At 40.4% G+C, this 25,390-nt stretch overlaps 1 protein-coding gene across 1 annotated transcript in view; it reads right to left on the reverse strand.

The window, feature by feature from the left end:
• ITGA9 (integrin subunit alpha 9) overlaps positions 1-25,390 on the reverse strand; it is an 855,720-nt gene that overhangs the window by 630,853 nt on the left and 199,477 nt on the right. The window contains exon 14 of the mRNA XM_029589807.1: positions 15,689-15,843. Coding sequence (XP_029445667.1) covers positions 15,689-15,843 — 155 coding nt within the window. The remainder of the gene's footprint in view (positions 1-15,688; positions 15,844-25,390) is intronic.

Raw genomic sequence — 25,390 nt, forward strand, 5'->3', positions numbered from 1 at the left:
GTTACAATTTCATAAATAAAATCAATATTTGCGCAAGGTTGGGGTAGTCCAGGTATATTACTGAGTTACTATCTCTTTGAGATATTACTTCTTAAATGTAGGATTGCATAAAATCATTCTCATCTGCGTTTCCGTGTACTTTCATTCTCTACCCTCCAGACTCTTTAGTGAAGGCTTTTTTAAAGAGCCATGTTTTTAAATTTTTCTTAAAAGTTTTGAGATTATTCTGTAATCTGAGTTCAGGGGGCATCGTGTTCCATAGTATGGGACCAGCCAATGATAAAGCCCTTTCTCTCACGGGTTAGTTTTGCTGACTTTATTGAAGGGATTGTTAGTAGTGCTTTGTTTGCTGAGCGGAGGTTTCTTTGTGGGACGTGTACTCGTAAGGCTGTGTTTAGCCAATCTGCTTCTTTATCATATATTAGTTTGTGTATGGTACATAAAGCCTTGTATTGGATCCTGTATTTGATGGGCAACCAATGTAAGTCTGCTAGAGTTTCAGTTATATGGTCTCTCCTCTTTTTTCCCATCAGTATTCTGGCTGCAGTATTTTGAAGTATCTGGAGTGGTCTTATTGATGTGCTTGGGAGTCCTAGTAAGAGTGCATTGCAGTAGTCAGTGCTGGAAAAGATAAGTGTTTGTAATACTGTTCTGAAGTGGGCAGGTGTGAGTAATGGTTTCAATCTTCTGAGGATCATAAGTTTTGCATAGCCTTCTCTTACTTTTATAGATATGTGTTGCTTCAGGTTGATTTCTGGATCCAATATTACTCCCAGATTCCTTACTTTTTCGGCTCAGTTTGTTTTTGGTTATTTCTTAGGGTTATCGGTGTTTGAATGATTTCTGTATGTTTTCTCTCAAGGTGAAGGAATTCAGTTTTGTCAATGTTGATAACCATTTCCATTTGGTTTAGTAGTTGTTTAATTATGTCTAGGTACATGTTAGCTAGACTTAATGTTTTTTCAATTGTGTCATCTATTGGTAGAATTAATTGAATGTCTTCTGCGTAAATGTAATGTATGAGCCCTAGGCCTGCCAGCAGATGACATAAGGGTAGCATATATATGTTAAAGAGGGTAGCAGACAGCGCTGAACCCTGGTGTACTCCTGTTTCAAGTTTAAATTTTTTTGATAATGTGTTTTTTATCTGGACTTGAAAGAACCTACTGTTTAGGTAGGATCTGAACCAGTTTATTGTTTTGTCACATAATCCAATTTCTTCAAGTCTTTTTAGTAGTATTTTGTGGTTTACTGTATCAAAGGCTGCAGATAAGTCGAGCATTATAAGGATGTAATGTTTACTGTTATCAAAACCTCTTAGTATGTTGTCTGTTAGTGAGAGAAGTAATGTCTCGGTACTGTAGTGTTTTCGGAAGCCATGTTGTGAGGGGTACAGTATGCTATTATTGTCTAGGTGTTCGGCTAGCTGTTTCTGTACTGTTTTCTCATTTAATTTAGCTAATAAAGGGAGGTTTGAGACTAGGCGGTAGTTATTGAGGATTAGTGGGTCACTGTTTTTCTTTTTGATGATTGGTTTTATGATTGCCCCTTTCAGTATATCTGGCATTAATCCTTCAGTTAGGGATAGGTTTATGATATTAGATAGTGTTGGGGTTACTACATTGGTAATCTTTTTTATCTCGGTTGTTGGTATTGTATCGATTTTGTGTGGAGCAGGGTTTATATTTTTTATCATTGATTCAACTTCTTGTTCTGATATTTCTATAAATGAGGACCATAGGTTAACATCTCTTTTTTGCATTACGATTGCTTGTTTGCTGTTTTTTGGGAGTTTGTTTCTTAGGTTTAATATTTTGTCACTAAAAAATTTGGCTAATTCATTGCATTTTGATTCATTGATTCATTGCATTTGATTGATTCATTTGATTCATTGCATTTAGGCATCACTATGATGCCTAGATCTTTTTCCTGGGTGGTAGCTCCTAATATGGAACCTAACATTGTGTAATTACAGCAAGGGTTATTTTTCCCTATATGCAACATCTTGCACTTGTCCACATTAAATTTCATCTGCCATTTGGATGCCCAATCTTCCAGTCTTGCAAGGTCCTCCGGTAATGTATCACAGTCTGCTTGTGATTTAACTACTCTGAATAATTTTGTATCATCCGCATATTTGATAACCTCACTCGTCATATTCCTTTCCAGATCATTTATATATATATATTGAAAAGCACCGGTCCAAGTACAGATCCCTGAGGCACTCCACTGTTTACCCTTTTCCACTGAGAAAATTGACCATTTAATCCTACTCTCTGTTTCCTGTCTTTTAACCAGTTTGTAATCCACGAAAGGACATCACTTCCTATCCCATGACTTTTTAGTTTTCGTAGAAGCCTCTCATGAGGGACTTTGTCAAACGCCTTCTGAAAATCCAAATACATTACATCTACCGGTTCACCTTTATCCACATGTTTATTAACCCCTTCAAAAAAATAAAGCAGATTTGTTAGGCAAGACTTCCCTTGGGTAAATCCATGTTGACTGTGTCCCTTTAAATCATGTCTTTCTATATGCTCTACGATTTCAATCTTGAGAATAGTTTCCACTATTTTTCCCGGCACTGAAGTCAGGCTCACTGGTCTATAGTTACCCGGATCGCCCCTGGAGCCTTTTTTAAATATTGGGGTTACATTGGCCACCCTCCAGTCTTCAGGTACAATGGATGATTTTAATGATAGGTTACAAATTTTAACTAATACATCAGAAATTTCATTTTTTAGTTCCTTCAGGACCCTAGGATACATACCATCCGGTCCAGGTGATTTGCTACTCTTTAGTTTGTCAATCTGGCCTACTACATCTTTCAGGTTCACAGTGATTTTGTTCAGTTCATCTGACTCATCACCCCTGAAAACCATCTCCGGAACTGGTATCTCCCCAACATCCTCATTAGTAAACATGGAGGCAAAGAATTAATTTAGTCTTTCTGCAATGCCCTTATCTTCCCTAAGAGCCCCTTTAACCCCTCTGTCATCTAATGGTCCAACCGACTCCCTCACAGGTTTCTTGCTTTGGATATATTTTAAAAAGTTTTTATTATGAGTTTTTGCCTCTATGGCCAACTTCATTTCAACAAGGGATAGATCCCAACAAGGGATAGAGAAGCCAGGAGCTGAAAGTCTTCCTTTCCAGAGATATCCAGGCTCAGGCACATAGAACCATAGAAATGATGGCAGAGGAAGACCAAACGACCCATCCAGTCTGCACACTTTTTTTTTCTCATACTTATCTGTTACTCTTGGCCCTTATTAGTAACTTTTTGGTTCTAGTTACCTTCCACCCTCGCCATTGATGTAGAGAGCAGTGCTGGAGCTGCATCTAAGTGAAGTATCTAGCTTAATTGGTTAGGGGTAGTAACTGCTGCAATAAGCAAGCTACTCCCATGCTTATTTGTTTAACCAGCCTGTGCCATTCAGTCCTTGTTGGTTGTTGTCTGAATATAATTCCTCTTTTCTTTATTTCCCCCCCCCCCTCACCGTTGAAGCAGTGAGTTGCGCTGGATATGTATTCCAAGTGAAGTATCAGGCTTAATTGATTTGGGGTAGTAACCGCCGTAACAAGCAAGCTACACCCATAATTGTTTGTTTACCCAGACTATGTAATTCAGTCCTTGTTGGTTGTTGCCTGAACATAAATCCTCTTTTCCTCTTCCCCCCTGCCGTTGAAGCAAAGAGCTATGCTGGATATGCATTGCAAGTGAAGTATCAGTCTTTTGTCCCTGCCGTTGAAGCAGAGAGCTATGCTGGATATGCATTGAAAGTGAAGTATCAGATTTATTTGGTTTGGAGTAGTAACCTCCACAACAAGCAAGCTACACCTCGGATTTTTGTGAATGCAAATCCTTTTTATCACATTTCCTCTTGCCGTTGAAGCATAGAGCAATGCTGGAGTCGCATTGACAGTGAGAATGTTTATTGAATAAGTATTAATCTCCAGGTAGTGGCTGTCATTCCCGCAAGCTACCCCCATGCCTCTTCTCTTCATTTACATCCTCTAGACTTTATGAATCCACAGTATTTATCCCATGCCCCTTTGAAGTCCTTCACAGTTTTGGTCTTCACCACTTCCTCCGGAAGGGCGTTCCAGGCATCCATCACCCTCTCCGTGAAGAAATACTTCCTGACATTGGTTCTGAGTCTTCCTCCCTGGAGTTTCAAATCGGCTGGATCACCCTCCTAAGAGACTGAGTTAAGTAATCTACTTTGCACAGAGAGTAACTTAACAAAGGAGGAAGGTGGTGTATTTCCTTGCCCTTTGTCACAAATTCAGTATCTCATCTTAACTGCTTCAGCCTTTTGGCCGGTCAAGCATAAACCCTTGCCACAGCCATACGAGATAGGGCAGGGAAAGAGAAACTGATGGGACTATGGTCTTTCTGTAAGAGACTGAAATTAGGCCCACTTTCTGTTTAGTAACAAGTAAACCATTTGGGGAAGCTCCCCTGGAGAGAGACCTTTCACACACTGCAGTGCTCATTTATTTGGTTTGTCACCTGCCAGATCCACCATCAAGAGGGACTTCTTCATTTTCCTGATTGTAAAGGGTACACCCTGTCCCAAAAGAACAAACTGTGACATTGGGATAGATCTGTTCCCTCCCCCTTTTGAGTACTCAGGGGCAAAGACAATTTTTGAAAGCTTTGTACCTCATTGCTTCCCCCCCACCTCCAATCTTTCTCTATTAGCGTTCCTTATTTATTTATTTTTTACTGTCCATATGAGTATGTTGGTTGCCCTGGTTAAAAGGCCATACCTAGTGTTATTTTTGTATTGCTTGATTTAAAATAAGAAAACTGCTAATTTATATTATACTTCACTACTGTACTTTTCCCATTTAATGATCTGGTTGGATTTCCTGTCTGCTTACACAATAATAGTAAAAGGGTTACCATATGTTTCGGGATATAAATCACAGTTTTTTACATCCAGCTCTGAGGGTGCAACCTATACAAAGGGGCGACTTATTTATGAAATTTACAAAAAAAAAAATTGCCACATTTATTTAAGAATTTTTGGTGAATGGCAAGCAAGGCTTTGTCCCTGTATTCTAAAAGTGTTGACTGGTGAGCACTGCCCGGGACATATTAGGCATGACGCTGTTGACACATAGGCGCCATGTTTAAATGTGCAGACGGTGAGTGCTTTTAAGAGGATTCCTGACCATAGTGGAAGCATTGGAATGTAAGTTAATTTTTTGTGCTGTCAGGGGAGCAAGGCTGATAAATGTTTGGCGGTATTGGGTGTGTGCGCTCATGGTTGGGGTGCGACCTATATTATGCGGCAACTTATTTATTAACTTTACAAGATTTCTGCCATTTTTTCACTAATGCGATCTATACTCAGCAGCGACTTATAATGTGAAAAATATGGTAATTACTGTTTTATTTTGGTGTGATGATTTTATCTGTTCTGTTTTGCCATAAATAAGAGGTTGTTTGGGAAGGGCACAGAACTGTGGTATTGGGGTAACCGAGGACCCTGTCTCATCCCCCACTCAGGCTATGAACCTGAAGATAAATCATATTAGTAAATATAATTCTCATGTGGTACTCAAGCACAGGGGTAATTCATAGTCCTGATCAAGGGGTGGGAGGGAGGTGCCACACACACCCATGACACTAGCATCGGAACAACATTGGATGTCAGACCAGAAAGAGTTAAGCCAGTGTACTTCTGCCGGCTCAACTCTGGGAACTTTTGGGGAGCTTGGAGGCTGTCAGGTCACTACTTTTTATAAGATTCTGCAGATGGATGGGGTCTCAAGCCAATGTTCACTTGGTCTTTTACTTATAATACTGAGTGACTGAGGGGGGGGGGGGGGAATTAGCAGTTTGGAGTTGGTGGGGTTCTTGACAGGAGAAGACTTTAGCTGGCTAAGGCTGATTTTCAGTATTAGATAGCTAACTTTAGGTGCCCAAATTGGAGCACACTACATCTGGGCAATCAGAGTTGGGCCACCTAGATTTAAGTTAATTTTCTGCCAAACACCTAGTCACCAAGGTTCAGCTGAAAATGAACCTTTGGACAGCTAAACCAGGTGCACAGTGTCTTTCTGAAAACTGATCCCCCTAAATCAATTCAAAAGTAAACTGGATAAGTGTTTAGAGGAAAAAACGATAGTGGTACTCCCTTCTAAGGAGTGACTAGGTGTGTGCAAATATTTTTTCATGAGAGCAACAATTTTTTTAAACCAACAATTTTTGAGCGCCAGTATTAGTGTTGCATTTCTATATATAGCAGCAATAAAAATTTATGTAAGCAATCATGCAAAACCTGTGAGTGATGCTCCAAAATGTATGAGCAACCACTCATGCGCTCAGCTTAAAGGGAACTATGAAGACATTGCTATACGCTAGGGAGGTATGCTAATCCAGCAATCATCACCATAGCTGGGGTAGGGAAGCACATGTTTCATGCTGCAGACCTTGATACAGATGCACAGACCTTTTTTCACTTTCCCCTAGATTATCATGTAGCAAGAACTGCTGGGCAATCAGAAGGCTGAACTCAATGGACCCCTAGCCTTTTTTCCCTAACATGTATGTAACTATGTAATCCAGGGCTTCCCAAACCTTTCTTGGGGACCCCACAGCCAGTCAGGTATTCAGCATATCCACAATCAATATGCATGAGAAATCTGCAAATATTGGAACTGCAGTATAGGTTAATTTGTCTCATGCATATTCATTGTGGATATCCTGAGAACCTGACTGACTGCAGAGTCCCCAGGACAGGTTTGGCAAGCTCTGATGTATTCAGTTATACAACCAAAAATTAGAAAAAAAAACAAAACACTGAACTGAACGAAGAGGTGCACCAGAATTAAACCCAAATAAACAACACTCACTGACTATAAAATTCAAAAATTAGTCTATAAAAAATTATTTTTGAACAACCACCAAAAAAGAACTTTAAATTGAGGATTAAGTGAGAAGACCATTCATAATACCTGTGCTCAATAACACGAAACTCAAAACACTCCCCTTGTGTTAAAGCCTTTGTCCATATAGAAATCACAATGTCGCTCAAGAAAGCCAGCCCGATGCAGCGCCATGTTTCACTTGCAGGAAGGTGAACAACTTTAACTGGATGCCCCTGAAGTAGTGACGAGCGAAACATGGCGAGCGAGCAAAACAACCTGTTTACATTTACCCATATCACTTCATTCATGATTTTATAGACCTCTATTATATAAGAACATAAGAACATAAGAAAATGCCATACTGGGTCAGACCAAGGGTCCATCAAGCCCAGCATCCTGTTTCCAACAGTGGCCAATCCAGGCCATAAGAACCTGGCAAGTACCCAAAAACTAAGTCTATTCCATGTAACCATTGCTAATGGCAGTGGCTATTCTCTAAGTGAACTTAATAGCAGGTAATGGACTTCTCCTCCAAGAACTTATCCAATCCTTTTTTAAAACACAGCTATACTAACTGCACGAACCACATTCTCTGGCAACAAATTCCAGAGTTTAATTGTGTGTTGAGTAAAAAAGAACTTTCTCCGATTAGTTTTAAATGTGCCCCATGCTAACTTCATGGAGTGTCCCCTAGTCCTTCTACTATCCGAAAGAGTAAATAACCAATTCACATCTACCCGTTCTAGACCTCTCATGATTTTAAACACTTCTATCATATCCCCCCTCAGTCGTCTCTTCTCCAAGCTGAAAAGTCCTAACCTCTTTAGTCTTTCCTCATAGGGGAGTTGTTCCATTCCCCTTATCATTTTGGTAGCCCTTCTCTGTACCTTCTCCATCGCAATTATATCTTTTTTGAGATGCGGCGACCAGAATTGTACACAGTATTCAAGGTGCGGTCTCACCATGGAGCGATACAGAGGCATTATGACATTTTCCGTTTTATTCATCATTCCTTTTCTAATAATTCCCAACATTCTGTTTGCTTTTTTGACTGCCGCAGCACACTGAACCGACGATTTCAATGTGTTATCCACTATGACACCTAGATCTCTTTCTTGGGTTGTAGCACCTAATATGGAACCCAACATCGTGTAATTATAGCATGGGTTATTTTTCCCTATATGCATCACCTTGCACTTATCCACATTAAATTTCATCTGCCATTTGGATGCCCAATTTTCCAGTCTCACAAGGTCTTCCTGCAATTTATCACAATCTGCTTGTGATTTAACTACTCTGCACAATTTTGTGTCATCTGCAAATTTGATTATCTCACTCGTCGTATTTCTTTCCAGATCATTTATAAATATATTGAACAGTAAGGGTTCCAATACAGATCCCTGAGGCACTCCACTGTCCACTCCCTTCCACTGAGAAAATTGCCCATTTAATCCTACTCTCTGTTTCCTGTCTTTTAGCCAGTTTGCAATCCACGAAAGGACATCGCCACCTATCCCATGACTTTTTACTTTTTCTAGAAGCCGTCTCTTCTTGGCCCTAACCTATTTAGCCTTTTCTCATAGGGAAGCTGTTCTATCCACTCTATCATTTTGTCGCATTTCTCTGTACCTTTCCTTGTTTTGCTATATCTTTGTTGAGATGCAGTGACCAGAACTGCACACAGTATTCTAGGTTTGGTCGCACCATGGAGTGCTAGAGATATTATGACATTCTCCATTTTATTCTTCATTCCTTTCCTCATAATTCCTAACATTCTGTTTGCTTTTTTGACCATCGCTGCACACTGAGCCAAAGATTTCAAAGTATTGTCCAAGATAAATGCCCAGATCCTTTTCCTGGGTGGTAACTCCTAATAGGGCACATATCATGCAACTACAGTTAGAATTATTTTTTCCCATGTGCATCACCTTGCACTTGTCCACATTAAATGTCACCTGCCACTTGGATGCCCAATCTCCCAGTCTTGCAAGGTCTTTCTGCAATTTCTCACAATCCATGTGTAATTTAACAATTTGTAATAATGTTGTGTCATCTGCAAATCTGATCATCTCACTGGTTCTCTTTTTCAGGTCATTTATAAAAATGTTAAAAAGTACTGGTCCCGGTACAGATCTTTGGGGCCCTCTGCTATTTATGTTCTTTGCTTGAGAAAACTGACCATTCAATCTTACTCTCTTTCCTATCTTTTAACCATTTCACAATTCACAAGAGGACATTGCCTCCGATTCCATGACTTTTTAATATTCTCAGGAATCTCTCATGAAGAACTATATCAAACATCTTCTGAGAATGCAGACATAGTATATCCACTGGCTCACCCACTGGTATAGCCAGAACTGATTTTTTGGGTAGGCCCATGGTTAACATGGGTGGGCTGTAGGCATACAGGTCTGAGCCCTACTATTTGCACTTTTGATAAACAATATCTTAGCTTGCACCCTACAATGGGTTTCTAAGTAGTCTACAACAGCTGTCATGAATGAAACTTTTTAAATATTTTAACTCAATTATTTCAAGCACTTACCAACATTAAAATGTCCTTATTAATCTGTATTAATTTATTTTATATTTACTGCAGTTTATAAATACACATGAATAACATGTAAAAAGCAAAGAACACAAATCCAATCATGTCATAAAACAAATATCAATGTATTCTTTCATGAATCCTCTTTATAGAAAGGAAGAGATCATATAACTACAATAAAATAGCAATAATCATAAGAAGAGGTGCAGAGCAGAACTACAACAATTCACATGACAACCCAACATAAAAAAAAATATATTCAAATTCTGGTGTCAGCTCAGAAAAGACTCCCTCCACTGCTAAACATTTTGTAATGTAACACATACTCCTGCAAAAAAAAAGAAAAGAAAAGACACCTAGAACCTTGCCATACCATACAGTCACAGCACGGATTCTCAGGACTCAAATAACAGCAACCTTAAGAAAAAGCAGCAATGCAAATACTACACCAGCCAGACTGCTACAAATCCCTACAGAGAAACTATACACTAGCAGAAATACTGCAGCTCAGTCACACACAGGAAGAACACAGACCAACCTTCACCTAATACAAAAATAAAGAACTAGAAATTAGAAATAGAAACATGCAAACAAAACTGAAATAGAAAGCCTGAGAAACCAGACTCTGAGCAGCGGAACTCTAAATAGCAAAATACAAAAATATAAGAAATGCACATACCCAAAGATGGCATATTCCAATCGCTAAAAACGCAAAATAATTTTATTTTATTTTTTACCTTTATTATCTGATATTTTTATTTTTCTATTCAGTTGAGCCCGGTCTATTTTTTCCACTTTCCATTTGTCACTCTTTTCCTAATTCCTTCTCTAGGGTCACTCTTCTCTTTCTGTTTTTTCTCTTTCCTTCTATCTTCTTCCCTACCTCCCTCACACATACGCACAGGCTCATGCTCTCTCTCACAGACTCCCTTACACACACAAGCTCTCATTCTCACATGCACAAAACTCAGGTTTCCATTTTCACAGTACATACTGGGTCCCACCACCAAACTCCTTCTTCTACCACTAAGGGGAAGGGCTCCCTTGGCAGCCTTGCATTGGTGGGCCTTCGTCTGCACTGCCATGGAGATAGGCTCCCATAGTGGCCTTGCTTTGGAGGGTCTTCTCTTTTGCTGCCGCAGGGATGGGTTCCCACATCGGCCTTGCTTTGGTTGTCCTCTCCTTCAGCCACCATGATGATGCAACCTGAAGCAGCCATTCTTCAGGCTTCTTCTGGTGTCAAGACAGCCCTAATTGGGTGGGCCACTGCCCACCTGTGGCTATGCCACATGTCTGGGGTAAAAGCCAAGAAATTCCATCTTGGCAGGTCCAAGATGGCGGAGAGGTAAGACGTGTGTGAGCGTCTCTCTCTCCAAGTTGCCTTACCGTTGTTTGATGCTGCATACTGGCCGCAAGAAGAGAGCGGCTAGCTCTAGAGCCCCCCTCGACTCAAGCGGTTTTAGGACCTATGGACGCTCACATACACCGGGGAGTTGATACTCCAGGCATGAGCTCGCTGGCTGCAAATCGGAGGGAAGATGAGTCCATGAGCAGCCTTGAGAGGTCGTTGATATTCTCGCCGGAGGATAGACGCCCACCCGAGAACCCTGCGCAGAGACATGCCGAACAACAGCGAGAGGAACTAGAGATACAACAAACGGGTGCCTCAGGGGAAGCCTCTCTAGAGCTCAAGTTGTCGGAGGGAAGTTTCTCTGCGATACTACATCTGGGTCGGGAGATGGGAGAAACACTAGAAGCGGACCAACAAGCGCTGAGAGGGGAGATGCCAGAACTGTTTCAACAAGAACTGAGAAAGGAGTTATCTGGAAGTGTTGACGGAGTCACCGAGGGTTCGGTTCAATTTTGTGAGTTGGTAAGACCACAAACTTTCACTTTACAAACCATATGGGAAGCAATAAAAGAAACTAATAATAATATTCAGCGCCAGATATTTTCTACTGCAAAATCTGTGGAAAATTTAGAAACAAAGATGGTGTCTGTTGAAAAAGATCTTTTGGAAAAAACAAAAAAGATACAATTTATAGATGTTAAAATGGAAAGTTTTAATAATTTACAAAGTGACTTAATTAAAGAGAACCAAATTCTTCACCAGAAGGTGGAGAATTTGGATAATCAGATGCGAGCCAGAAATCTGAGATGCATTAATTTTCCAAAATTGCCATATATGGCTGCTAAGGATCTCTGGAGGAAGTATATGATGGAAATTCTAAAAATTACTGAAGAGACTCTTCCCATTATATCTAAAGTTTTTTATATTCCACCAAGGAAGAGTACTGAGAGTGATTCAGACAACATCCAGATACTTGTGCCTAAGGAAACACCAAACATGAATATTTCAGAACTCCTTGAGCAGTCGGAAGAGAATACAGCTATGCCATCTACGCTGATAATGGTCTTCTTGCTTCAATCGGATAGAGAATGGGTTTTTAAAAAATACTTCTCTCACCGTACTGAAACCTTTTTTGGTTTTAAAGTACAGATATTTCCTGACCTTTCGAGATCGACGCAGAAAAGGCGTCAACAATTTTTGATATTAAAGCCACAAGTATTGGAGTTGGGAGGATTATTTCTATTGAAATTCCCTTGTAAATGGTTAAGTTTCAAGGCAATTCTTTTATGTTTTTTCAACCCTCTCAATTAACATCTTTTATTACTAGTAAAAAGAAATTCCATCTTGGCCATGTTAAGGTGGCAGTGGTACATCCAGGAGGCAATGCCAGACAAACAGGGTGAAATTTGAGGCTGGATTAGTGATGAAAATTCTGAAGAAGAGAGGAAGCTCTGGGAGTTATCAATATAAAAGTGTACTGAAATCCATGAGAGAAGATCAGAGCACCAAGGGAAGACGGGAACTATTCTAGAAACAGAGCCACAGTGTGTAAATTCTGTGTCCTGCCCAGGTAGCCCAATAGACTGGGAGGGACTGCTGGCAAACCAGTATGACCTTGAGTGCTAGCCTTTTCAAGAAACCTAATGAAACTTTTTACTGGGCTGCCTGAGTTCTTTGCGCATTCTGTCATGCTAAGGAGGTGGCAAGGCTTGAATCCTGGGTGAGGATGTGGGAGAGAAAGCTGAAAAAAAAAAAAAAAAAGCCCAGACCCCTCTCTCACAAAAGCTTTAGTACTATAACGGGAATGAGTATAGCAACATCTCTCACTGATATGAATGCTCAGAACTGTCACCTTATGTAAAGTCATGAGGGTTTACAATTTCAAGAAAGTCAAACACAGCTCTGCCATGTAGTGCACTACTAGCAAGCACTCAGTCTAGGGCACAAGATTTACAAGTTGTACATGCTTTAGTAAGGCTGTTAAGCTTGTTGTAAAAATAAAATAAAAAAAACAAAACTTGACAAGTTGAAATTTTTCCATTGCCCCTTTCATTTATAATTAAAGGAATGTGTAAGGGTAAGTGCCAGTGTTGTACATATTCTTTGTTACAGCAAATGAAATACATTAATGGCTTGGATAATAACTAAGCGCTAAACAAACTGTCAACTGTGGCGACTAGACACAAAAGATCAATCCCCTCCTAAGTATTATACTGAACTCTTCTCCTCCAGGGAAGCATCTTTCACTGCTAGAGAGAAGAATTCAGATAAGGCCAGGGAATCACCATGTACTCACGGCAAAATAAATTCACCACGAGTAGAAACCCAAACCTTACTACAGGGACCTTCTCTTTTTAATGCAGTTCTAGTTTAGCTAAAAAGGTGGTCTTAGTGGAACCGAGTAGGAATCAAAACAGTGGTCTCTTCCTCCACGTCTTTCTTCTGTCATGCTGCCTGCCACCAACTGAGCATGACAAGAAGGCAGGGCTGTCAAAGCAGGTGGGCAAGATAGGTTTCCATCTACAGGGCCATTCTGGGAGGCATGCAAGGAAAGAGGAATGAGACACACACCACCCAGCCCCTTTCTGTGTCCCTGAACCTGCCTGCATACTCCCCAAGCAGGCCAATAGCACCCCAGTCTACCCCAACATGGAGGTGGCCCATGGGATTTAAGCAGCCAGCTGGAGAGAGCAAGCGCCATAGGATGGAGGAACCAACAACCACCCTTGCCCAGGGTGTCATGTTCCCTGTTGACTGTCCTGCAAGAAGGAATGGTGAGGGGGGGTGGGATAAGAGGGAGATCAAGAGCCTGCATACCATTTTCTTAATTTCCAGTCAATTCCACTAAAATCTGCTTAGACAGTTTGATCTTCTGTTGTCAATATATCTTGTTGAAAATAAAAAGTGTTGCTGCTCTCAGCTCCCTGCTTTAGGTAGGAGGTCACGCAAGCTGAGAGCAGATACTTGTAGATCAGCTCCTTTCCCCTCTCCATAATTTGTAAGCTCACAGTCAGAATGAGGATGAGAGGCTGGGAGCTTATGGAAAGCAAGCTCCAATGAGTGCACAAGCCTCCTTGGTACTCTTATCTCGGACCTCCTCCTGAAATGTGGGGTTGGGATGGAATAAAGAAGCAGAGGAGGCTATGGCCAGCATAAAATCCTCTGAGGCCAATGTAATAATCTGCAATAAACTTGCAAGGTTACCCCGTGGGTTATTTTCCAACTTTGTTGTGCATGCTACATTTCACTTTAGTGCAGTATGGACGACTAATTCTATGCAGAACATGGGTGCATTAAGTCTGGAATACACTTAGTGTTTGGGTAATTGCCAGGTTCTTGTGGCCTGGTTTGGCCTCTGTTGGAACCAGGATGCTGGGCTTGGTGGATGCTTGGTCTGACCCAGCATGGCATGTTCTTATTCCCACGGTTAAACTTACCCTATCTATGGTCGTGCTGCCCAGAGCGGGCATCCCTATTCCATCTACTTATGATCTCTCCTCATTAACAGAAGTCTCGGGGGGGGGGGGGAGAGAGTTTGTCTGTGTTAACTCAGACACAGGATGGCGGATAATGGCTAAACAGCTTATTATCCCTCATTTCCATGGCCACATGCATGAATGAATAAGTGGCCACATCAGTACTGCCTTCACAAGAACATGCTTTAAACACGGGTTTTCAGCTGTGAAGACTTTCTGCATAACACAATTTTTAATCACACATGCTAAAACCTGTTATTTATTAATTATTATAACTAGGACTTCTATTTTTTGTTGTTATACACATTCTAAATTTAGGTGTTTATTTTTCAGCTAATTAGGAGGGGGGGTTTTTGGAGTGTACGAACAAAATCAGTGTTTATCATGTTTTAGCGGCGCAGATACAATTACTCAGTACATTTTCTGGCTGAATTAAATATGTTAATTTGTGCAGCTGAGGAATCAGTATGGAAAAGGGATGATCACTGGTGTGGGTGTGAACCCTTTTATATTGTGGCATAGCTGACGCAGCCTCTTGGTGAACCTACGAGGTCTACGCCAACAGCTGGCGAAAGCGAAATCAGGTCCAGGCGGCAGACAATTGTGGGCAGGGTCCAAAGCAAAAGGTCAGTATCAGAAAGACTAAGGATGGATGAAGACAAGAGACACAGGGCAGGGCAAGGCTGGAGGACAGGAACTCAAGGACAAGGAGCCAGGAACCCAGGAACAATCAGGACAATAGGAGCAACACACACTTCTCTAGGCAGACCCGTTGCTGAGGCGAGGCAATGCTGTGGGGCTTTTGCTTAAAAAGCCTGATAGGGCTGACATCATCAGGAGGTGCCGCTCTGAGTTTCCTGCCACGGGCCTATATTATGTGTGCATGCACACCTAAGGGGAAGTGGCAGCCACACCAGGATGGCAGCAGCAGCGGCGGCAGTATGCAGCAATACCAGCGTTCTGCTGCGACAGGCGGCCTCTGGCAGTGGCATGAGGCAACTGGGGTGAGGAAGTGGTGTTTTTTTGGTGCTTATCAAACAAAACACCTTTTTTCCCCCCCATCAGGGGTGTTTTATCAGTGTTTATTGGTTAAAATCTAAAATCAGAAGTCCTGCTTATGATTTGTCGACCACCTAATTGAAGAGATTCACTCAAGATGGCGTATTCAAGTTAAACTGACCGTGGATACACAGGGTACACCAAGACGGTGAGCTTTATGATCTCACGGTTATAGACAGGCACAATTGAGAGCAAAGAAACCACAGAATGAGCATATTAAAGATAAGCAAGCGTTGCTTAGTAAATCAACTCCTTTAACTAACCTTTAGATATGCTTTCATACAAACAGATAAGTAAACACATAAGATGACAAACATGACAAAGACAACAGAAAGCTGCCATTCCATAGATGGGAAGTGATTGCATTACCTATCTGTCCAGGAACGTGCTTGCCATTAAACCGAAAACAGGCAGTAACGTTGAAGCAGTTCACTTGCTGTATCCCATCATGGCACTGAGGAGAGGTGATGTTGATAGATGGAGGTAGGAAGATGGAGACGTCTATGGTAATAACAGGTCTAGCCCTGAACATGGAAAAAACAGAAAACCATATAATTTAGTTAAACTTGTAGATAGATGCTACCCATTACAATTAAGAAAAAGAAGCAGACAATTCATTTTTACCAAACATTCGTACTATTTAAGTCAACATGACTTCCGATCAGTAGCCCAGGCTTTCATTCTGTCTGCCTTAGATTATTGTAACTTGTTTTATTATGGCCTTCCTAAAGAAAATACCTTCAAAATGTCATTGGAAACTTGGTAATGGGCCTGAACAGAAATAGTAATATACTAACATAGTAATTGATCACAGAGAAAAGAGCATCTTGCCTGCCCATCAGCAATTTTGTTCACATGTACCTAAGGTATAATACACCCAGTCTCATTTCACTATGCTGGCTGCCTATTGCAGCATGAGTTAAATTCAGATTTGTGATGTTAACTTTTAGAGCTATGTACAATGATGGCCCAGAACATCTTATGAAGGCCATTAAATTTTATATACCCAGTCAGGAACTGTGTTCAACTACTAGTGGTTAGTCAGTGATTTCATCTCTTAAAGATTTGTGACTTCAACCTACCTGGTTCCAGAGCCTTTTCTGTACCAAGACCTATCTTGTGACATAGACTGCCATCAGCATTGACAAATAATGGGCATTCTACTTTTTGGAAAACAGTTAAAAGCTTTTTTTTATTTGCTGAGGCCCACTCAAAAATTTATGTTTAAATCTTTTTATTGAGTGATGCTGATTTAACATTGTAATTTTGTGTATGCTTGCATGTACATAAGAAATTGCCATGCTGGGTCAGACCAAGGATCCATCAAGCCCAGCATCCTGTTTCCAACAGAGGCCAAACCAGGCCAAAAGAATCTGGCAAGTAGCCAAACACCAAGAAGATCCCATGCTACTAATGCAATTAAAAGCAGTGGTTATTAACTAAGTGATATGCACTACTCAACTCTTATATGTATTACTATTGTGCTCCACCTTGCACAGAATATTTGAAAAAGGTGGAATAGAAATGTATCAAAAAATAAAATGATTAATTACATTAAAATACACATTCAGAATGTTGGCTTTTCAACCAGTTTGTGGCATGCCCACACCCTATCTGCTGGCTAAAATCTGGACCAGCACACACCCACAAGGATGCATCATACCCAAATTGCAGTTTAACTCTCTGAAAGTTTAGCTAATAACTTTGCAGTAATTTTGCCACTACTGGACAGTGAGAAAACAATACTAAATTAGTTTGCACTGTCATTGAAATGTCTGTATACAAATGCTAGAAGTCTAAAAAATTAGATAGGAGAGTTAGAGTGTACAGCACCTGATGAAAAGGTAGATATAATTGGCATCTCAGAGACCTGGTGGAAGAAGGATAAACAATGTGATACCAGGATACAAATTATATTAAAATGATAGGATGAATCAAATTGGTGGAGGGGTGGCACTATATATTAAAGAGGGCATGAAGTCAAACAGTATATAAGTTCTGCAGGAAACAACATGCGAATTTGAATCTTTATGGATAGAAATTCCAGGTGAAAAAAGGGAATAAAACAGTAACTGGGGTGTATTACCATCCATCCTGGCCAGAATGAACAAACAGACAATGAAATGAAGGAAGCTAACAAAATCATCAGCACATTAATAATGGGTGATTTCAATGACTGCTTCATGAAGCAGCTGTTACAAGAACCAACAAAAGGGAAAACTATTTTAGAGCAAGCCCTTAGTGGAACACAGGATTTGGTGCAAGACGTATCAGTGTTGGAGCCACCTGGCAATAGTGATCAGAACATGATCAAATTTGACTTAATAACTGGAGGGAGCACACTAAAGAAATCTACTGCAACAGCATTTAATTTTCAAAAAGGTGACTATGATAACATGAGGAAAATGGTTAGCAAAAAAAAAAAATGAAAGAAGCAACTGCAAATGTTGAGTTTAGCTCAGGCATGGACGTTGTTTTAAAACACTATCTTGGAATCCCAGACCAGATGTATTCCATGCATTAGAAAAGGTGGAAGAAGGAATAAGCAACTACTGGCATAATTAAAAGTTGAGGTGAGAGTGGCTATAATTATCTAAAATAACATCTTTCAAGAAGTGGAAAAGGGATCCGAATGAAGAAAACATGAAACAGCATAAGAACTGGCAAGTCAGATGCAAAGTACTGATAAGAAAGGCAAAGAGAAAATTTGAAAAGAACCTTGCTTTGGAAGCAAAAACTCGTAATAATAACTTTTTCAGGTATATTTGAGGTAAAATGCATTTAAGGGAGTCAGTTGGAACATTAAATGATCAAGGGATAAAAGGAGCACTTAGGGATGATACAGCCATAGCAGAGAGACTAAATGAATTCTTTGTTTCAGTATTCACTGAGGAAGATGTAAGAGATATATCCATAAGCAAATAGGAGAGCAGTTTGCTGCATGATAATTAAGAGCTGAATTAAACAAGTTTAATATCACCCTGTAGCAACCACAAGGCCATCGTTGGTGGTTATCGATTGATAAATTCAGGAGCATAAATCAAAAGTTTTTATCAAAGTAGAAACATTTGAAGAAAAAAGATAAAAAATTAGAAAAAATGTATTTATGAATGAATAAAATTTGGGTTGTGTGAAACATTTTTGACCTATGATTACATCACACAATAGCATGTTTATGTGTTCAAAGGAACTGAAATAAATTTCAGTGAACCTGGAAGATGCACTAGGGCAAACTAACAAACTAAAGAGTAGCAGATCACCTGGACCAGATGGTATACATCCCAGAGTGCTGAAAACTGAGAAATTAAACTGTGGACCTGCTACTGGAATTTTGTAAACTATCAGTAACATCATCTATGGTACCTGAAGACTGGAGAGTTGCCAATGTAACACCAATTTTTAAAAAGAGATCAACAGGTGATCCAGAAAACTACAGAATAGCGAGTCTGACATTTGTGCTAGGCAAATGGTAGGAACTATCATAAAGAAAAAAACTGCTGAGCATACAGACATAGTTTAATGGGACAAAGACAACATGGTACTGTGTACAATTCTGGTCGCCGCATCTCAAAAAAGATATAATTGCGATGGAGAAGGTACAGAGAAGGGCTACCAAAATGATAAGGGGAATGGAACAACTCCCCTATGAGGAAAGACTAAAGAGGTTAGGACTTTTCAGCTTGGAGAAGAGACGACTGAGGGGGGATATGATAGAGGTGTTTAAAATCATAAGAGGTCTAGAATGGGTAGATGTGAATCGGTTATTTACTCTTTCAGATAATAGAAAGACTAGGGGGCACTCCATGAAGTTAGCATGGGGCACATTTAAAACTAATCGGAGAAAGTTCTTTTTTACTCAACGCACAATTAAACTGGAATTTGTTGCCAGAGAATGTGGTTAAGTGCAGTTAGTATAGCTGTGTTTAAAAAAGGATTGGATAAGTTCTTGGAGGAGAAGTCCATTACCTGCTATTAAGTTCACTTAGAGAATAGCCACTGCCATTAGCAATGGTTACATGGAATAGACTTAGTTTTTGGGTACTTGCCAGGTTCTTATGGCCTGGATTGGCCACTGTTGGAAACAGGATGCTGGGCTTGATGGACCCTTGGTCTGACCCAGCATGGCATTCTTATGTTCTTAATGTGGGGAACATCTAACCAGACTCAGTGCAGATTCGCCATGAATTCAATCTGCCAATGGCAGATCCCCTATAAATCGGGCAAATTAATTTGGACTCTGATGCCGCGCCATCAGTTTACAAAGAATCTTCATCCATTTTATTTTTTTTAATAAAAAAATTTGCAAACTGATTTGACAATCTCTTCAACTCCTTCTGGATTCAAGCTAGATTGCAAACTTTTTTGCAAATGTTCACACATTTTTATATAGCAGAAACAGCTGAAGAGATGACTCAGGGAGGGAGACTTTAAAAACAAAAGTATTAATTACCAAAGTTGAAAACACGAGCAATCATTAAGCCAAGGGTTGACTAGCTAGTCCTCAAGGGCCGTAAACTGGCCTGGCTTTCATGATATCCCTAATAAGTATGTATAAGAGAGATCTGCATGCACACTGTCTTAGTTGTATGCAAATCTATCTCAAGCATGTTCATTAGGGTTATCCTGAAAATCAGAGCATGTTTTGGCCTTCTAAGCCAGGAATTGCCTACCCCTGTATTAAACACAAAAAGAAAGGAGATAAGAAAATAATTACCATGAAGCAGATATTAAAAAAAAAAACAACCCAAAAATCCTAACTTTAGAACTAAAATTGAGGGGGTCTGTCATCAAATCGCAATAGGCCCTTATCGCATGTGTCATCACAGTAACACACATGATAATTACTGCATTGTGCTTTGAATATTTAAATTTCAAATTAAAATTAAAATGGAAGGAGTTTGGGCGGAGTTTTGCATAATGAGGGGCCGGTATCGCTGTGGGCGATAATGTTTCGCACATTATCACCAGCAGTAGCACGGAAATTAGGGATGTGCAATAGGGATGGATTCGTCCCACTCGGTATTCGTATTCGTGGGGAGCCAAATCCGTTGCATCCGTTCTCGGGGGACCCTCGATCCGTTCATTAGTTACGTATGTATTCATTTCCCAAAAAAACCCCCATCCCAACCCTTTAAATTTAATTAATTACAACCTCCCACCCTCCCGACCCTCCCAAGACTTACCAAAAGTCCCTGGTGATCCAGCGGGGTTCCTGGCGCGATCTCCTGCACTCGGGCTGTCGGCTGCCGGTATTCAAAATGGCGCCGATAGCCTTTTCCCTCACTATGTCACAGGGGCTACCGGTGCCATTGGTCGGCCCCTGTCACATGGTAGGAGCACAAGATGGCGCCGGGCTGTCTGCGCCATTTTGAATACCGGCAGCCGACAGCCCGAGTGCAGGAGATCGCTCCAGGACCCCTGCTGGACTACCAGGGACTTTTGCTAAGTCTTGGGGGGGGTCAGGAGGGTGGGGGGTTTATTCGTTAGATACATTGTATTTGTGGGGGTTCGCCATACGTTTTGTGACCCCACGAATACAACGAATAGGGACATATACGTTGCAGATTGCCAATACGTCGAAAATGAATGCACGCCCCTACCAGAAATAACTACAGCTTTTCTATCGCTGCTACGGGGGTGAATGTGTTCAGCGTGGCGGCAACTGCGGCGTGTGACACCACACCGTTGCAATGCGACCAACCACACATTTTCACCCTCCGCCCCTTTTTGGCCACGGGCGATCATTCCACTATATGTATAGCGAAATGATGAATCTAGGAGTAAGTTAGATCCTAAGTTAGGCACTCTTTTTCAGTCAAATTTAAGAGCCTAAGTATTCTGCTAAAAATTCACTGAAATTTAAGCTCCTACAACACAGAAACCTAAGTTTAGGATTTCATTTGCCTAGATTTTGATCCATCTTCTAAGTGTTGAAATTGAGTGCTAAGCTCCTAACTTTGTTTTTCCAACCTAACTCCACTCCCTGTAACCACCTACTTTTTAGGCTCCTAAACTTAGGGGCCTCGTGAAACTAGAATCTTAAATTTTGGTCCTCAACCCTAGTACATTTTCAAAAGTATCAATTTAAGAGCCTAACTCTCAAAGGTAGGCATCTAAACCCTCTGACAACTAAGCTTGATTTCTTTACTGGTTAGTTATGATTGCGCCTCTCCTATAAGAAATACCTCAAGCATTTAGTATATTGCCTAATATAAAAGTCAAAGCAAATCTGAACGCCAGCTATAACCAAGAATTTGTTTCAAAAATATCTTTTCCAAATAGAATTTCAAATGGGCCCCAAAGGACTTTAAACTTTCAGGCTGCTGCTCTGTAAAATTCCTCAACAAGGCCACATGGCCAAATACCTGGAGATATTCAGCATGCAATATTTTTCCTATTGCGGCAAAATATAGATAGATAGAAGCCTGCCTTTGGGAGTTAGGCTCCTAAATTGATCCTTTTGAAAAGTACTAGGGTTGAGGGTCAAAATTTAGGATTCTAGTTTCAAGAGGCCCTAAGTTTAGGAGCCTAAAAAGAACAAAATTGCTGAACAGACAAATAGGAATAGTTTAAAAGAACAAAGACAACATAGATTTAGCCAAGGGAAGTCTTGCCTACCAATCTACTATATTTTTTTGAGGGCATAATTCAACATGTGGATAAAGGTGAGCCAGTTGATATAGTGTATCTGGATTTCCAGAAAGCATTTGACAGTCCCTCATGAGAGACTTCTTAGGATATTAGAAAGTTATGAGATAGGAGGCAGTGTCCGATTGTGGATTGCAAACTAGTTAAAAGGTAGAAAACAGAGAGTAGGGCTAAATGATAAACTTTCCCAATGGAAAAAGGTGAATAGTGGAGTGCCCCAGGGATCTGTTCTGGAAACACTGCTTTTTAATATATTTATAAATGACCTGGAACGGTAACAAGTGAGGTGATCAAGTTTGCTGATGACACAACATTATTCAAATTTGTTAATCACAAGAAGATTGTGAGAAATTGCAAAAGGACCTTGCAAAACTGGGAGACTGGGCATTCAAATGGCAAATGAAATTTAATGTGGACAAATGCAAAGTGATGCACTTAGGGAAGATTAACCCAAATGACAGCTACAAAATGCAAAGTTTCACATTAGGAATCACCTTTCAGGAAAAGGATCTAGGTATCATCACTGAATATGTTAAAATTTTCTCAGTTTGCCGCAGCAGCCAAACAAGCAAATAGAATGCTAGGAATTATGAGGAAAGGAATGGAGAATAAAACAGAGATTATTATAATCAGTCCATAACACTCCATGGTGGAACCTCATCTTGAATATTGTGTGCAGTTCTGGTCATCACATCTCATAAAAGATATAACAGAATTAGGTACAGAGAAGTGCAACCAAAATGATAAGGGGCATGGAAAAATTCTCCTAGGAAAAAAGGCTAGGGTTCTTCAACTTGGAGAAGAGATGACTGAAGGGAGATATGTTAGAGGTCTATACAATAATGAGTGGAGAAGATCAAGTAAACGCAAATCGGTTGTTTACTCTTCCAAAGAGTACAAAGACTAGGTGACACATAATGAAGTTGCTAGGTGATATATTTAAAATGTTTCTCTTATTAGTTTTTTTTTTACTCAATGCATAATTAAGCTCTGGAATTCATTGCCAAAGGATGTGGTGAATGCTATTAGTGTAGCTAGATTTAAAAAAAGGTTTGGACAAGTTCCTGGAGGAAAACTCCCTTAACCATTATTAAGGTAGAGTTGCGCAAATTCACTGCTTATTCTTCGGATAAGCAGCTTGGAATCTATCTATTCCTTGGGATCCTGCCAGGTATTTGTGACCTGACTTGGCCACTATTGAAACAGGATATTGGGCTGATCCAGTAAGGCAAATCTTATGTACTTAAATATCTATCCCTAGATGGAATCACTGAAGTAGGGCCCGAGATCAACTTGTCAGAAAGAAAAATTCAACTGATTAAACTAAAAAAATACATACTTCACATTTTGGTATTTAACAATACATTTACATGGAAACTTAAGGAAGAATAAAACTCCCATATGAATCACTCTAGGATGCAGCAATAAAAGTTTCTGCCTTTTCTTTTGGGTGGTTTTCACCACATCAGGAAACATTTTAATTTTTCAAACAGATCTTCCCTATGTTTAAATACAACCTCAAAACCCAGTCCCTATCTGGCTCCAAAACAAAATTCACCACTAAAATTGCTGGTGTAACATACATTTCTCCCAAACTCTCCAAATATGCTGAGAGATCCAAACTATCCAAAGCACTAGGAGAGAATTCAAGTTCTGTGGAATTATGCTCCTTATCAGGCAGAGGCAGATGGAGGATCCTATACACCAGGGATTAGCTTCAAGAGAGGTCTTCAGTGTTTCCAAGAGGTATTTTTTAAATATTTCTCTGGCAGATATTTGCTCTGATTTAGAAAATTGAATCAGGCACAAGTTTTTATGCTTCAGAGCATTTTCAAAGTAATCCAGCTTGTTATGCAGGTATATATTGTCTTAAACCTGCCAAATTTTTGCATGTCATTTTCAAGACTCTTCAAACTCTTATTACAATTAAGGAGCATAGTTTCCTAGACTGAAACTTTGGAATTAAGAGATGAAATCTGGGTTGCCAACTGGGTATACTGCCCAGAGGTGGTCCTCAACTCCTCCATCAATAGCAAACCAAATTGCTTCTAATGAGAATATCTTAGATTTAGCCAAGGAGAATTCCCACTCTTCCAAAACATCAACTATCGCGCCTCCAACAAAAGGGCCAATCGAACTTGGATCTCTAACACCAGCGGCCTCATCAAAGGAAGAGACAGCCCATGTAGCCAGCTGAATTTGACAACTGCTACTCCAGCACGAAGGCCATTGGCTCCACTGACATCATCATAGAACATCAACTCCAAGATCTCCTGGCCCCTTACTCCAGTCACAGGATCACTTGGCATCCTCCTGTTCCCGTTTCTTCTACCAATGGCTCAACACCAGAAGTACACGGCATCATGGTTTCCCAGAGCAAAAACCAACTGAGCCAGGAAAAGGAGTTGGCCCAGGATCCAATAGGAACACCTAAGTCACCCCCTTTCTCTTTAAAATCAGCAAAATTAATAGAAGATAACAGAGGAAATAGGTAGTTAGCCAGAAGATGGGCTAGAGCTTGTCTGCCATCTTGCTCCACCCCTCCCTCCAGATATTACATTTCAACGCCTGTCAATCATATATTTAAAAACACAGACCTGGTACTGCAGGGCAAGGAGGACGGTCTTAAACAATGCTACAGTTTATGCATCGCTGAGCTCAGAAATGGAATTTCCATAGGGCTATTATATCTGCAGCTAGGAGATACACATGCACTCTTTGAAACAGAGCTACAGAAAGGAATGTTTAAATATTGGTCATGAAATAGCAGTGACTTTGTACAATTTATCATAGTAATAGGTAATGGATCTATATAGTGCTTTTCAACCATATGTCATGGTTATACAAACAACCACCTCTGGGGCAGACAGCCTGTGACAAATCACTTCTCTTCAGGTTCCTCAGGTAATCCCACTTAAGGTTATGAGTTCTTCAGGGCAGGGATTTGTTGAAAGGGCATGTAATTTGTTCTACAGTGCTCTCTTTTAAAGCATCATAATAAATACTATGGATTGCATGTGTTTAAAACAAAATTGCAAAATGCAATGAATGAAGCTAATTTGTTTCATTCAGGGGCCCAGAACTGATTTGGGGGCCCCTCCCCGAATGAAACAAACCTTATTCATTTCTTTCTTTTAAAAAACAAATGCATTGGGCCTAGTTCTAGGCCTGAAGCCAGAGCCTTGCCTAGAGCAGAGGCCGAAGCCCAAAGCAGGGACAACAGCCTAGACCCAACCATGATGCTGGGGTCTCGGCCAAGGTCCCTGAAAATTAAAAAATAAATAAATAAGAACTTACCTGATCCATCAGTTTTTGTCAAAGGGCGGGTCCCGAGGCCCGGGCCTGATGTCACAACCCTACCCGGAACTTGAGGCTGCAGCGGGCTACCATGTCCTCAGCCTCCACAAGGCCTATGCTTCGGAC

This window comes from Rhinatrema bivittatum, chromosome 2, assembly GCF_901001135.1.
Source record: "Rhinatrema bivittatum chromosome 2, aRhiBiv1.1, whole genome shotgun sequence".
NCBI lineage: Eukaryota > Metazoa > Chordata > Amphibia > Gymnophiona > Rhinatrematidae > Rhinatrema > Rhinatrema bivittatum.